The sequence below is a fragment of the Mycetomoellerius zeteki genome, unplaced genomic scaffold (genome assembly GCF_001594055.1).
Source record: "Mycetomoellerius zeteki isolate Tzet28-1 unplaced genomic scaffold, Tzet1.0 scaffold35, whole genome shotgun sequence".
Taxonomy (NCBI): domain Eukaryota; kingdom Metazoa; phylum Arthropoda; class Insecta; order Hymenoptera; family Formicidae; genus Mycetomoellerius; species Mycetomoellerius zeteki.
The window spans coordinates 2,977,527-2,991,482 of record NW_017257338.1 but is presented as its reverse complement, the minus strand read 5'-3'; the positions used below and the strand labels follow the sequence as shown (position 1 = coordinate 2,991,482).

The 13,956-nt window shown below is 39.3% G+C and overlaps 1 protein-coding gene across 1 annotated transcript in view; it reads right to left on the bottom strand.

The window, feature by feature from the left end:
* Positions 1 to 604: 604 nt before the first annotated feature.
* Positions 605 to 13,956, bottom strand: part of hiw (MYC binding protein highwire) — a 182,175-nt gene continuing 168,823 nt past the window's right edge. Inside the window, 26 exon segments of the mRNA XM_018452630.1 lie at positions 605 to 1,084; positions 1,164 to 1,336; positions 1,338 to 1,478; positions 1,559 to 2,331; positions 2,398 to 2,622; positions 2,685 to 3,056; positions 3,134 to 3,559; positions 3,636 to 3,826; positions 3,964 to 4,078; positions 4,149 to 4,555; positions 4,617 to 4,746; positions 4,852 to 5,237; positions 5,337 to 5,508; positions 5,582 to 7,126; positions 7,254 to 7,483; positions 7,847 to 7,936; positions 8,299 to 8,364; positions 8,553 to 8,579; positions 8,743 to 8,933; positions 9,229 to 9,409; positions 9,486 to 9,840; positions 9,914 to 10,064; positions 10,127 to 10,332; positions 10,598 to 10,804; positions 10,946 to 11,308; positions 11,390 to 11,612. Coding sequence (XP_018308132.1) covers positions 969 to 1,084; positions 1,164 to 1,336; positions 1,338 to 1,478; positions 1,559 to 2,331; positions 2,398 to 2,622; positions 2,685 to 3,056; positions 3,134 to 3,559; positions 3,636 to 3,826; positions 3,964 to 4,078; positions 4,149 to 4,555; positions 4,617 to 4,746; positions 4,852 to 5,237; positions 5,337 to 5,508; positions 5,582 to 7,126; positions 7,254 to 7,483; positions 7,847 to 7,936; positions 8,299 to 8,364; positions 8,553 to 8,579; positions 8,743 to 8,933; positions 9,229 to 9,409; positions 9,486 to 9,840; positions 9,914 to 10,064; positions 10,127 to 10,332; positions 10,598 to 10,804; positions 10,946 to 11,308; positions 11,390 to 11,612 — 7,462 coding nt within the window. The 3' untranslated portion in view covers positions 605 to 968.

Below are 13,956 nucleotides of genomic sequence, written 5' to 3'. Positions count from 1 at the left end.
TATATAATTATTTATATATGTATGTTATTATCAGGGAATGGAAAGTTAACTTTTTGAAAATAACAAGTTACAGTTACCGAGTAGAAAAAGTAACAAGTTACCGAAATTTAAAAGTAACTCATTACAGTTACAGTTACTTGAAAAAGTAATTTTTCATTACTTTTTTTAAATCGACGACCTCCAAAACGGACGGGTGCCTAAGGATTTTCTAGTCTCGAACGCTACGAGTGTCTACTAATCGTACGTAAAGTAATTGTAAAATTCGTTACCGTCACAGTTAAAAAAAAAAGTAACGCAGTTACCAATAAAGTTACCAAAAAAAGTAACTTGTAACTGTAATTTTGTTACAAGTAACGAGTTACTACCATTCCCCAGTTATTTTATATATATATATATAAAATTATACATAATAATATAATTATATATAATAATATAATTATATATATTATATCTATATACATAAATATATATAATTATATTACGTACAACCTGACTTTTATCTATCTTTGTCTCCCGTTTCTATTATTTAAATGATATTTAGAGTAATGGTTCTTAAATATACATTTCCTTTACGTACAATAACTCTCGTTTGAGTATTATCAGTACTAAATACTCGGTCATTTCTTATAAATAGTACAGAGAATTATATTATTTTATGAATTAAAAGAGACAATTGTATATATTATAATTGGATATCTTCTGTTACATCGTGCAACAACGTTCAAATTTGCTTCTTGATTTACATGTGAAAGTTTGAAACACAAGCTTATGCATCCATCTGTCTACCGTCAATAGCTAATTACTAAATTTAGCGATAGAAACGGTTTATCCATTACTTAACACAGATAATACCCCTCTTGCATCGTAAACTTATCATTGCGCATTAAATGATGTATCTCGTTCTCATATCCTACTCTAATCTGCATCAATTCCATATTTCATAAAAATCACAAAACGGCACTGGAAGCTTAGAATGTGTGCGCGTTGCGGCAAATTCCGCAACCTAGAGCAAATTCTTCTCCCGTCGGTGGATGCTTTACATGCAATGGACATTCATCTCCTTCCAGTTGCTTAGCCTTAGGACCTTTGAAGAATAGAACAATATTATAGGTTATTGCTTGAAAAATAGTTATCATTATGAAAATCGGAAATATTTTATGTACCAGCAGGACACATAGGCAGCTCACTCTTCGGGATAGTAGTAACACGTTGAAAATCATCGTGGCAAGGCTTACAGAAGTGTGTTGTTCCGAAGCAGAAGAATACCGCTACCGAACAGCAATATCGGCATTTATACTCAAGGAAGTCTGCTCCGTGCTTCGGTGTCGAACGATTCCCCGCCTAACTGCGCATCGCAACGTGCTTCACCACCGTAATAAGCCTTCTGACACTTGTAACACACATAATACGCATACCGTTCCATTGCGTAAGCAGCGGAGTCTTGATAACGACCGCCCGGTGCAAAAGCTCCTTCGGCCCTGTGAAAAAATAAAATAATTTCAATATATTAAAAAATGGCATCAATTTTGCGTCATTGACGAAATTGAGAAGATATTACTTGTGTAAGCCTTCGTATTCCAAGCGCATTAGTGCCTTCCTTCGTACATCTTCGTATAGCTCTTTCACACTTTCCAATTGCTCGGACAATGTCGGATGATCCATCGATATTTTGCAGATCGGACACAAAGAGAAACCGAACGTGATTCGTGGTCCCACCCAACGCTTCATCAAAACGTGTCGACAACAATGTAGATGGAATACATGGCCGCACTGCAACTGAATCGCTGGAGCGCAAGACAGGGCCTCAGTGAAGCAAATCATGCACATGTCATCGGCGTCCTGTTTCAAATCGGTCCCTGGTAAGCAACGATGAAGGCAAGGCAAGCAAGTTCTCTCATTCCTAACACCCCCACAAATGTGGCCGCAGGAATGAACCATGTTACACGCATTTTTAGCGTGTTCCTGGCAATCATGATCGGCGCAAATATTGCCTATTGCTAGCAAACCCGTATTTCCCGTAGTACCGCAAAATCTACAAATACCAGTAGTGGCGCCAACCGGTTTTCTCGGCGCGCCGTCACGAAATTCTACCAATGCCTTCAGTGTCCTACTGTCTGCCAAAGCCAAAATCCAGAATAGCTTCGTTCTACCACAACCTTCATGAAGATCTACTCGTATCGCTTCTTCCTCCTCCTTACATACTTGTCTGAGATGCGTTCTCGTTCTTCTATGAAGGTGTAGAATTCGATCGCATTCCGCGCATAAATTACCACAAACATTACATTGAATAATAGCTGTGGTTTCATCATCATCATGATTACTACATGTTGGCTATAAAAAAAGAGCAAAGTTAGTTATACTATACACAATAATTCGAAGATACAATGATAATCTTACCCTTGGTGGCAATTGCTGTCCTTCAGAACCGCTCCACTGACCAGACGATAGTCTTTCTACATGTTCCGAATTCAAAACGCACAAAGAAGCCAGTGCTAACCACAGCGTTGGAGATCGAAGGCATTCTGTAGGATCGCGACTCTTCTCGTCCAATCTAGTTAAGTTTAGGATATTTTCTGCTATAGCTGCTTTCGTTACAGATGCCCATTCCTCAGATAATTTACCCTAATAGTAAAAAACCACACATTAGTTTAGATATTACAAAATGAACTAATCATAATACTCACCGATGCCATATCCTTTAAAAGTTGAATTATTACTTCTGCCAGCTTACGCGTCATGCAACCCCTTAACCACCATCTTGTTCCGACGTAACTTTTCGGATGGATGCTAGTGGCTAATGAAACGGTTTGAAGCGCTTTGCCATTGTTTTCTTTTCCTTTCATTTTGACTTGCACGGTTAATGCTTTTGCAATACAGCTTAAAAATACATCGAGAATTCCGGCGGAATGTTCGTCGAAATCTAAAGCATGAGTAAAGCCGCTGTTTGCAGCGGATACGATACTAAAATCAGTAGGTGGTAGTCGTTCGACGTTTATAACGTTTGCTAGTGTTTCAGGTTTAATTTCGGGCAATATCCGTCGTAGAAGAGATGTTACCTAAAAATATGAAACAATATTATGCTGAAAATTGTTTCAAACTTCACATTTAATTTTGCAAAGCTAATGGAACATACTTGACGTTGCACTCTTGCCGATCCGGTATGCAATAAACTCAATAGATCTTTTAATAATCCGGTTTGATGCGATAAGTAATACTGTCCTACAGAACTACCACTTAGAGCAAGAACCATGGAAAGCATTTCGAAACAATAAGTATCGGCCGCTTTTGGAAGATCACTATTGTCGCTCAACACGCTATTAGCAGGTGTCGGTGAACATAAAAGTGTCTCCCATTCTTCTCTCAAGCGTAAAGTCTCCTTTCTAATGGCTTGCACGATATGAGTGCATACTTGTTTCTGTAAGTGCGTTAAATTGCTTCTGCTGAACAATATGCCAACCATATGCTCCCGGAGATCGTTACTGTCCTCTAAATCCTCATTAGCACCTTCCGTCGGTTCCATCTGTTGTTGCTTTTCTCCTTGTATAAGTTTCCCAAATACCTGTGATACACAATATGACATTGCAGAAAACATTACAACAAAAAGTAAATTACAAAAAATCATGCGTACTACTCACCTGAGATGTGATTAGTCGAAACACCTTCAAAGTTTCTGCCTCGCAATTTCTTTGTTGAATAGTTTGTGCGCTTAGCTGTTTTCCTATTTTCAGAGATCCTCCTTCGACCTCGCCCAGTAATCTGATTTGACGAACTCGCAAAGAATTATCTGGGCCCTTTAGTTCCATACCCACAACTATATGGCGTTGATCTATGAAGAAATATATTATATAAATAAATTATATTATTATATATTTAGAACAGAGTCAGCATTTCTTAAAATAAAATACATTTTTAAAATGCCTTTAATATGCAATCTAATATACTAATTATAATTGCTTATATTACCAGTGATTGGGCAATTAATCCAGCCAGCTGATCTACTTTCGATCTCTACATATCTTAGTTTTATCATCTCGTCGGCGTTGATACCAGATAAGAAAGTCACACTTGACACTTTGTGCTTATAAATAAATTTCAGATTAGACAAATATTGTTAAATAAAGTAATTCAGTTTTATGAAAAGAACTTACTGTTAAATCGCGGCAATTATCTATGTGTACATATAACATTCTAGGTAAGGAATGAGCGCCACAGAGGATTGTAATCACTTTAGTTTTATTACGATCTTCGTCTCCAGATTCCCAAAATGTTTCTGTAGAATTGTCTGTTAGACTACCAATCATGGCTTGTCTACTAGATGCTTTGATCTCAACGTTGGATGTTAAATCCTTCAAAGCCTCCACCCAACTACTCATCTGTTGTGAAACTGTTGATTGGTGACTCTCGTGCATACTCATCGTTACATCTTCTTCTTCCTCGGATCGCGACAGGATTTTACTGATGTTACTAAATACATGACTTCTATGTAGGAACATATGATCTGCTGGCGTAAATCGAATACCCCAGCAACGAATCGCAGCTTGTTGTAACGGAGATCCTGTAAATCAATGTTATTATAATACATTTATTAAACATCTTTTAATTTGCTAATAACTTACCAAGTGGTGGTAATAGCATTAAATCCGCAATTGTTTGCAGCAAAGTATGAAACACAGTAGGTAATGGATTGACGGATTCTCCAGCTATTACTAAATCACTTAAAGGGTGCTCGCTGACACCAATCATATCCTACAAATTAATCACAATATTAGATGACACATTCGTCTACAAATATTAACAAGTAACAAATAAATTCTTCTTCTTATTAAATAAATTCTTATTAAAAATACTTACGTGATCTTCCTTCTTTTCTGTTCTGTTATCATCATCATTCGCATCCGTACTATCAGAAGCAACAACTGGTGTAAGAGACGAGACAAACCACCAAAGTAAGTCATGCAAACAAATTGGTTGTGTTACGCTTCTCAAAAGCCAATTTAACGCCTGCATCGCGTAAACTCGACAAGCGGCACGGCGCAACGCTTGCTTCATCGCAAGTTGCAGGTGTTGCAGGTTGTGTTGTTGAAGAACGAACAACATTACAGGTCTCATGAGAATTTCTATTCGATCATTACTCGCTATTTCGATTTGACTAGTGGATACTATAGCAGACTGATCCATTGATGGCACTAGTTTTTGCAGTGCAGCGGATGGATAACATAGAAGCGAAGAACCCGCTTCTGAAAAACAACAAGACATATTGTACTAATATTTATTAAGAAAAAAATTTATTTCTCCATCTAACGTATTTGTAATTGTCGTGTAAAATAAAATCATACCATTATTCATTTCGCTACTGCTATTATTTCGTTTTCTCATCATAACGACTCTGCCGTCGTTACTGTTTCTGGCCCAAGGTGCACCGGTAGACATAGATACGGATCTATGAAAGGTACTACGATTTTTACCACTTTCATTATCACTATCACTCGTTGGATATTCTGATAATGGCTGCAAGTAAGATAACGATAATTAAAGCAATGATTCATTGTTAAAAATAGCAAAAAGAAAAATATTTCCTTACCCTGCCGTTTGTGTTGTTGAATGTGCTACTGTTTCCCTCATAATTATTTTGTTGTCCATTTTCACGTCTCAGAGTTTCTTCGTAATACCTTTCATCATGACTCTGCGAATGATGAACACCTAAGGCTTGCAAACATTGGAATGGTCCAGTAGGAGGAAACGGTCCAGTGGCCTCAGGAGGGCTATAATTCTCAGCCACGGACGATAAAGTCTGCGACGGTCGTCTTTGCTGTTTAGGGATATTAAAGCCAGAAGCACTAGCTAAATCCAGTAAAAACATTGCGTTGTTCTTCATAATTATATGAGTTTCGTTTCCGCCAGGACTGTTAATCGGAGACAGAATTTTGCTCGTGCCATTTTTTCTTTTGGAAATTCCGCTTACGAATTTCTTCGCGAATTTATTCTTTCTGGCCTTCAGATACTTATCTCTACACGTGTCGCAGATTAAGTACCACGAGCTACCACCGACCCCACCATCACCGCAATTGCCTGCCCACCCCACGCAATAGTTTCCGCCGCTGTTGTATCCTTTTCCGCCCGCGTGCCAGCCGCAGCCTGGATGTACCATTTTCATATGATAAGTGACTGGATGTGGAAACATCAAGCCACAGAGTTCACAGATAGTCTCCCGTTCAATTCCCGCTAAAACCTCAGACGCGTTCGCTCTGCCAATGGGCTTCCATTCTTTCTTCTTGCGGCTACCTTTCTTCTCACGTTCTTTCATTTTGTCCTCTCTGGGACGTTTCTCCGGTATTGGTCGCTTCACCAATTTCATCGTTTGTATCTGCGATATGGGACTAGGCAAAATCGATTGTTGTTCGATGGCTTGAAGACAATTGGTGCTAAGTTCTTCCCATAGAAAAACTAAGCTCTTTAACGCTGGTGGTAATATCGCGACTGTATGAAATTCAGGCAGAGAACTAAGTTTGCCCGCACTCGCCTGAATTTCTTCCTTGATCGTGTTCTCCTGCTTTTTCCTACTCCTATTGGCATTAGCGTTCGCGGCTGATCGCGTGAGAGTCTCCAACGTGCTTGGCTGAATGTGCAAATAATTACCGGCATTTGTCACCTCGACGGAGTGTCTTTGACGTGCTTTTTGCTCCTGTTGCTGCTTGTCGCTGGATTGCACAACAGTTTGCCTAGTTACTACTAGCGCACCCTGTTTCGGTAAACTTGGGTGGAACTTGAGAAAACTCGCGCAAGCCATGGCGTCATGTACAATTCCTTCATGCCACAAGAACGCGGCGAAAACAGCTCTCAGACATTCTGCTACGGAAGGACTGATTGCTTCTTTCACCTTGTCTTTACATAAATTTAGAGCACGATTAGGACTGGGACTCTGCTGTGTGTTGGCGGGTGACATAGCACGCTTTGCTCTCGTTTTCACAGCTTTTATGTGATCTCTTCTGTTCATTTTCGGCGAATGTCGCTCGTCCTTTACTCCGGATGAACCGATGTTGAAATGACCCTTCATAGCTGTGGTAGCACTTTCGGGACTTGTCTGCGTTTGCGCTTGAGACATTTTGCGCGGACTTTCTTGCGTATCCTTTAAAAAATAATGTACTTCTCTATTCTTTGCATAATTCTATAGACGCTATTATATATGAAAGTCTCTTCGTGTGTTTGCCATTGAAGAAAATAAAGAAAGAAGACTTTTACACTACATTACTTACAGCACATTCCTTCTTGGGGGTGTCGGGTGGACTAGCTATGCTACCTTCAGATCTCATGTGTAAAGAACTGCAACTTGGACTCGGTGATAGATCACGCGTATTGGCAGTAGTGCTAATACCGCTCGGTGACTGTGATGGATCTCTCGTCAAGCTGCTAACCAAGGCACTTGTGTCGCTCTGCGTTGAGCCACGACGTTGCGACGTTATGCTGTCAACCATCCCTCCTGACACTTCAAAAAAAGAATGATAATGTATCAACGATTAAGTTGCATGGGAAGGATAAATTCCGAATACATTCGGAAATTCAATTTAAATGACAAGGATTCAATTTCTCACCTTACTGGACAGTGACAGAGCAAGACTTTTACAACATTTAGAGAATTCATTCAGAGAGAATTCATTCAAATCGTGCAGATTACTTCGTGCGATCGTGTGTAAATTAAAAGTTTTTGGACAAAAGTTTCAAAGGATATGTGTCTCTTGGTAAACATTAAAGTGCAAAAATAGCAATACGAAATCTTACTGTTTGCAGTATAAATCTCGATGTAATGTAAACTAGGATAGGATGAATTAGCGTGTATTAGTGACCTTACCTAACGGGGAGAGGCCGACACTTCGGGGAGAGCCGCAGAGTACAGGGCTGCTATTCATACTCTCTCCCCCTCCTATCGCGCTTCTCCCACCTAATAATTTGGATTAATTGTATTTTTGTTGTGTCGAGTTGTCTTAATCGCGAAGCCTTACTACATTCTTGGACTGCGTAGTAAAAAGTTTACTTTGTGCGTATATAATGTAATATGTAATTAATCATGCGTATGTAAAAAACGAAATGATCGTCGCGTGCCATTCCGATTGCAATTATGTTATCGCACATGCATAATACGATGTCATAATATTTACTGATCAATACGAAGTGAATTTTATCGTGCCATCAATCCTATATGTAAAGTAAATAGTGATAATGTTAAAATAGATTTTCGAAGATACAGAATTTGTGCACTATTCGATATCTTTACAACTTCAAATAGGATAGGAGAACGAGTACCTGGTGCGTTAGCAGCAGGAGGGAAGAGACAATTGCCAGAAACAGCTGGCTGTCGACTGGACCCAGCTAAGATCAACATTACTAATTTATTATAACTAATTCAAATAGAGTATTTAATAGTTAATATAATTGTCTAAATTTTTTCTATCATCTATCATATATTTCATTATAAAATTACTATGTCAAATATTATTTCTTTATTCTAGTACACAATAGAGAAAAATAGAACATAAATACATGAAATATTGCCTTACAAGTATCAGCGTCCGTTCTCACAGCTTCTGAAATAATTTCATTTTCAAAGCAACTGTGCCAAATTATACAAAAGTACACACACGGATGTATAATGTTAGAAATAAATTATGAAATAACACGTTTAATAGAGTCCGATAGAGAAATGATGACCACACGTATTCAATAGAATAACAAATAATTCATACGTACCGGGTATTGGGACTGGACTGGAAGAAGGGCTGTGAAATCTGGGTGACCCACCTTGGGGATTCTTTGGCGAAGAACTTCTTGACATTCGCCGCGGAGTTTCCGGCGGTGTCGCTCCGTTGCCATTTGCGCGGCTTTCTCCCATAGCTTTTACCAACTCCTTTACAGATACGCCCACAAATTCAGAGAAATCTCTGAAAATCATTAATAATACGGACTGAGATAGATACTTGTACAGAAAATTTTAAATTTTAAATTGAGGAAGTTTAAGAATTTGCAATTTATGATAAAGAAGCAATCATGCATTATGACTTAACTTTCATCGAAAAAATTGATAATCTCAAAATTCACGCACGAAACATTAAAAGGAATATTTTAAAATTGTATAAATGAATTCTTTAATTTGAAAAAGTTGTATTGAAAAAGTTGTATTGTTTTATTGAAACATTAAAGATTTATCGAAAGATTACTACGTATGCATATAAATACCTGCCCGGTGAACTTCTTTTCTCTCCATGGCATTTATCATCCCCTCTTAGCCACTTTTGAAGAACGCTAAATTTTCCTCCGCCACCTTCTCTTTCTCGCTCCTTGGCTACTCTTTCCTTGGAATGAGGTTTTGAGAACTTTGGAGTACCATCAGCTTTTTCTGGTGTGAAGCGTTCGCTCCCTAAAAGATATACATACATATTTAGCAAATATTTGAATGCAACAAGTTATTTGGATTTATTTTTACGATTATATACCTGGCGAGTCATGTTGATTGTATGAGCCGAAAACAAATGGGTTTGTATTGCAACTATCAATGGATTCCGCTGTATCCGGTGTATAGTTTTGTGTAGTAAAGTTGAAGCCTTCATGACTAACAGAAGGCACGGAAAAATCGAAACCTTTATTGCTCGGTGAAAGAGCTGGGTCCGGTATCATCGGCTTTTTCTCGATCGGATCGTTCTCTAAATCCTGCTCAAGTTTCATATAAATCACATTGGTTTGTTTGTTAATCGCGAGCGACCATGCCTCTACACCTCGATTCTTATCGAAGCAATATTTTGCCACTGAATCGTCATCAATGCGTACCCAAGTTCCTTCATGATTTACGCACTGTAAGAGATGAATCATGAGGTGCCGCATAAAAGGAGAGATGCGGGTATTTAATAGTAATAGATCAACTTACATATTCTTGCACGGTCACTGTATTTCCAAGCGCTAACATTCCAACAGGCGCGCCTTTCAGATTCGGTTTGCTTCTAATATTATGTCCGGAAGCGCCGCATTTCACGACTATCATACTTCTTCCGGCGTCGAAGGTCACCGTCTTTCTCTTGCTGCAAGAATTAAATTAGGAAATAACCGAAAATAGATGACATATGAGACATTTCTTACGTACTCATCGCTAGCATCAGGACGTTTCCGCAAAATAGTTTCCTTGATAACTTGATCTAAAATGGATTTTGGTTCTTCTACAGGGAGAAGCAGAGTTTTTCCTAAATGTTGATTATATTGCAAACACCAAGCCTCAAGATGACTACTATTACAGTATTCCTTGATTGTCTCTGCATTTAATCGTAGCCAGACACCATCGTCGTTATGAATCTGAGTTAGGCGAAAGTAAAGAGAATTTACTATCATTTATAAATATTGTATTCGTCTTAGAAATGTGTAAAAAAATAATTTAAATTAAAATTATATGAGATAAGAATACAAGAAATATTTTTTCCAATTTTCTTGATATTTTCAGATTTGACAAGAGAGAGAGAGAGAGAGAAAATGTGTATTATTTTTATTTGTTCCTCTTTACAGCAAGTTTTATAAAATAAATTTAATATCAAAGCTCCAATAAGTAAAGCTTGTTAATTACCTCATCAACGAAAGCTATAGTGCCGTTAACCGAGACGAATCCAATCTGTTCGCTTTGCAACGACGGATGGGCTCGTATTCTCAAGCCGGCGCTGTTCTTCGCCACGAATTTTCTGAGTCTACTCGGTTGAAGTTGAGGCTTTTTAACAATGTTCTGAGTGGGTGGTTGCATGCCTTGCGGAGGTTCCTTCACCTCGACTGTGTAATTCTAAATAGAGTGGAATTGAATTAGCTTACTTAAAGTCTATTTGAATTTAAAGCTAATTTTATTACAAAAGCAGAAATTAGAGTTGAATTCAGCTTAGTTCTGAATACCGCGAGTATCTTCGCGGAAGAAATGTTTACGTACATCCTCCATGTTGTAACCATCAACCGTAATCATCAGCGAGTACCAGCCGACGGAGGATGGTGTCCAAGTAGCGCTATAGCTTCCATCACCGTTAGGCCTGACCAGCATACTTTCGCTCGATCTTTTCACGGCGGGTGACATGAATCTCAGTTCCTCGAACGAGTAATTCTGATAGGCTTTCATGATGGTGATGGCGTAGAAGCACATTTTGTTGTTGATGGTCACCTCGTATGGAACGTCTAAGGATGGTTGTGGATGACCACCAAATGTCATGGGGTCTGGTTGAGAGACGCGACGGATCTTTCTGCTCTGATCGGAATCCGTGATGTCCGTTTTATCGGTCGGCACCGCTTTGACTTCAATCTGCAAAATGATTTGCGTCTCGACATATCGTAACTCACGAACGCCGTGCTTCGCATCGCGATATCCGAGAAGAAGAAATACCTTCAATCCGGGCACGTGCACCACTTCGCCGTATTGATCCCTCGTATGCACAGTGACGATGGCCGGCCATCCGCATCTCATTTCTTCTCGTGAATATAGCACCTCGCATCGAGAGGGATCCACAAAGCTGTCTGGTTGCAACCATCGTGCGAGTCTGCCACCGCTGGTGCCAGTAGAACAGGAGACAAAATCGCGCAGGAATAGACGTTCGTTCGAATGACAACTGAAAATAGCACGCATGCGGGATTTGAGAAAAATTGGAAAATCACGTCCTCCATGTATTGAGAATTTATTTGTTATATCGTTAAATCTATTTACGCGACCACAACTGAATTTAAACTTTGACTGATTCTTTCTATTCGTATTGCAGTTCGGAATTTATTACATGTGCAAGAGAAGATTTATGAGCTTTAGTCGCGCTACGAAAGCTCAATAAAAATTTGATAAAAATACAAAGTCTTTCATTCTGAACATAAAGTGTAAAATTGTATGTCTATTATTATGAAATATTCTAGTTAAACAGTATAATATAAAATTAACACGAGAGTGGTGAACAGAGAATTTTTGCTAAAACTTTTAGTCCTTAACCTTAGAGTGAAAAAAAAAATGACTCGTAACGTTAGGAATACAAGACCGTCGTATTGAGATATATCGGAGTATATAAAACGTCACGAAAGAACTCGCGAGGGCTCGTCTTTATTACAAAATTTTGGTCTGAGTCCATCATGAATGCAAAGGTTGGGAACGAGTATGGTTCGTTAAAACGAGTTTGAGAATCGCGATGCCCCTAATTGGTTGGTGCCTCGTATCGTGATCCCGTTCGGATGGATCGCAAAATAGAGGACGATGCTCCTCCGTCAGCCAGACAATCGTCGCTTCCCCATCGTTCGGACTCGTCAAGCTCATCCCTAATAAGGTGCAATCACACCGCGGTTCTCTTCTCTACGGTCCCGTCAACGTGATTCGCGTTTCGCTATACCTATCTACAGCGAAGTCAACTCCGCGTTTTTACCGTCGTGAGAACCGGTATTCTGGAAAATCACGCGCGTGAGAGGTCTCGTGAGAGTTCGATCATTACGGTATCTCCGCGTGAAAAATAAGGATGTAATTAAACGCGATGAAAATCACGATATTTTCTGCGACGACTCTTTCACCGCCGATAAATCTACGATGCGTCAAATGCAATAAGCATTAATTGAACTCCAGCATGACAAACATTCGTGTGTGTAACTTCATCAGATCTTTTTTTTTTTATAAAAAAAAGATCTGAATGTTCGACGAGTTTATTATACGATTATAAACGATTCCTCAAGTTAAAGAACTTTACGGAGTTTTCAAATACAAACTATCGAAATAAAATATGTAATAGAGAAAAGTGAGATTCATCTTTATATTGCCCTTCTTAAAGTATATATTCAGGGTTGCAAAATTCTCTATATAATTTCGTAACTTGTCCTTGATTTTCAGACAAAATTTCATATTTTTCCTGATGCTTTCAATAATATCTTGAAATTTTTTGTATTTCAATCTTGATTTAGAAATCGTCAAATATTTCGTCGAAAGGAGTAATTTAACATAGCGATGTAAATTATTATTAATGTTGCTGACGCTGCTTGCATTTAATTATTAAGTTGGTAATATTCCAAAACTGTTTTGGTATGAAATTTAATTTTCCAGAAAATTTTGTAAAATTCCCTGACCTTTTCCCGATTTTCCCGACCGTTTTCATTTTTCTGACATTTCTCTAATTACCCTGATTTTCAGTTTTGTAGCAACTCTGATATTGGAAGTTGTTTTATTTCATTTGTATAATCAATTTTGGGATCGTTCCAACGTATCTCACTCCAAGTTCCCTTAGGCCAGAAGGCGTTAAACTGCGATAATACCTCGAGTCATGACGACGAGGTACCTCGGGACTTCGTGGTTTGCGGTATCAAACCATGTAACGAATGTAATTTTCGCTCAGTCAGATATAAACGCTGCGGAAGCGGGGTGCATTCGCCATCGATCATAGTCACGAAAAAGATGAACGAGCGGCACGCCAAAGATAATAGACGCCAGAGGAGGACGAGCCGGCATAATACACGAGAGATCGCAGCCGAGACCGGGAGGATCGAGAGCGTGCGGCTTTAAAGATCGGTATCCACGTGACATACAGCCAGTACGTGACCATTTCGGAAATGGGCACTTCGCGGACGACGTCGCCGCCGCCACCGTCGCGTTCTTCCCAGTTTGAGGAACGCGTTATGAATGAATGGACGACGTCGGACGTGTACACGGCAGAGTAGGTGCGCGGAGCCGAGGGAACTCGCGCAATTTCTCATGGGAAATTAAATGGTCGGGTTTCCGCTCATAAAGCGAAGAGCTACGAGACGGTAGTAGGGCGTTTTAGAGAAACGTTATCTACTGGCACATAAAGAGTGACGTGGTACGACGAGAGCGATGGTCGGCTGTCCTCCAAACCAGGCTGTTTCCGTTTTTACGGTATCATACTCTCTCCACATCGCGTATTTCCGGCACCGACGACGATACGTCGGAGACGATGGCTCACGCTCGCTTTTTATTGC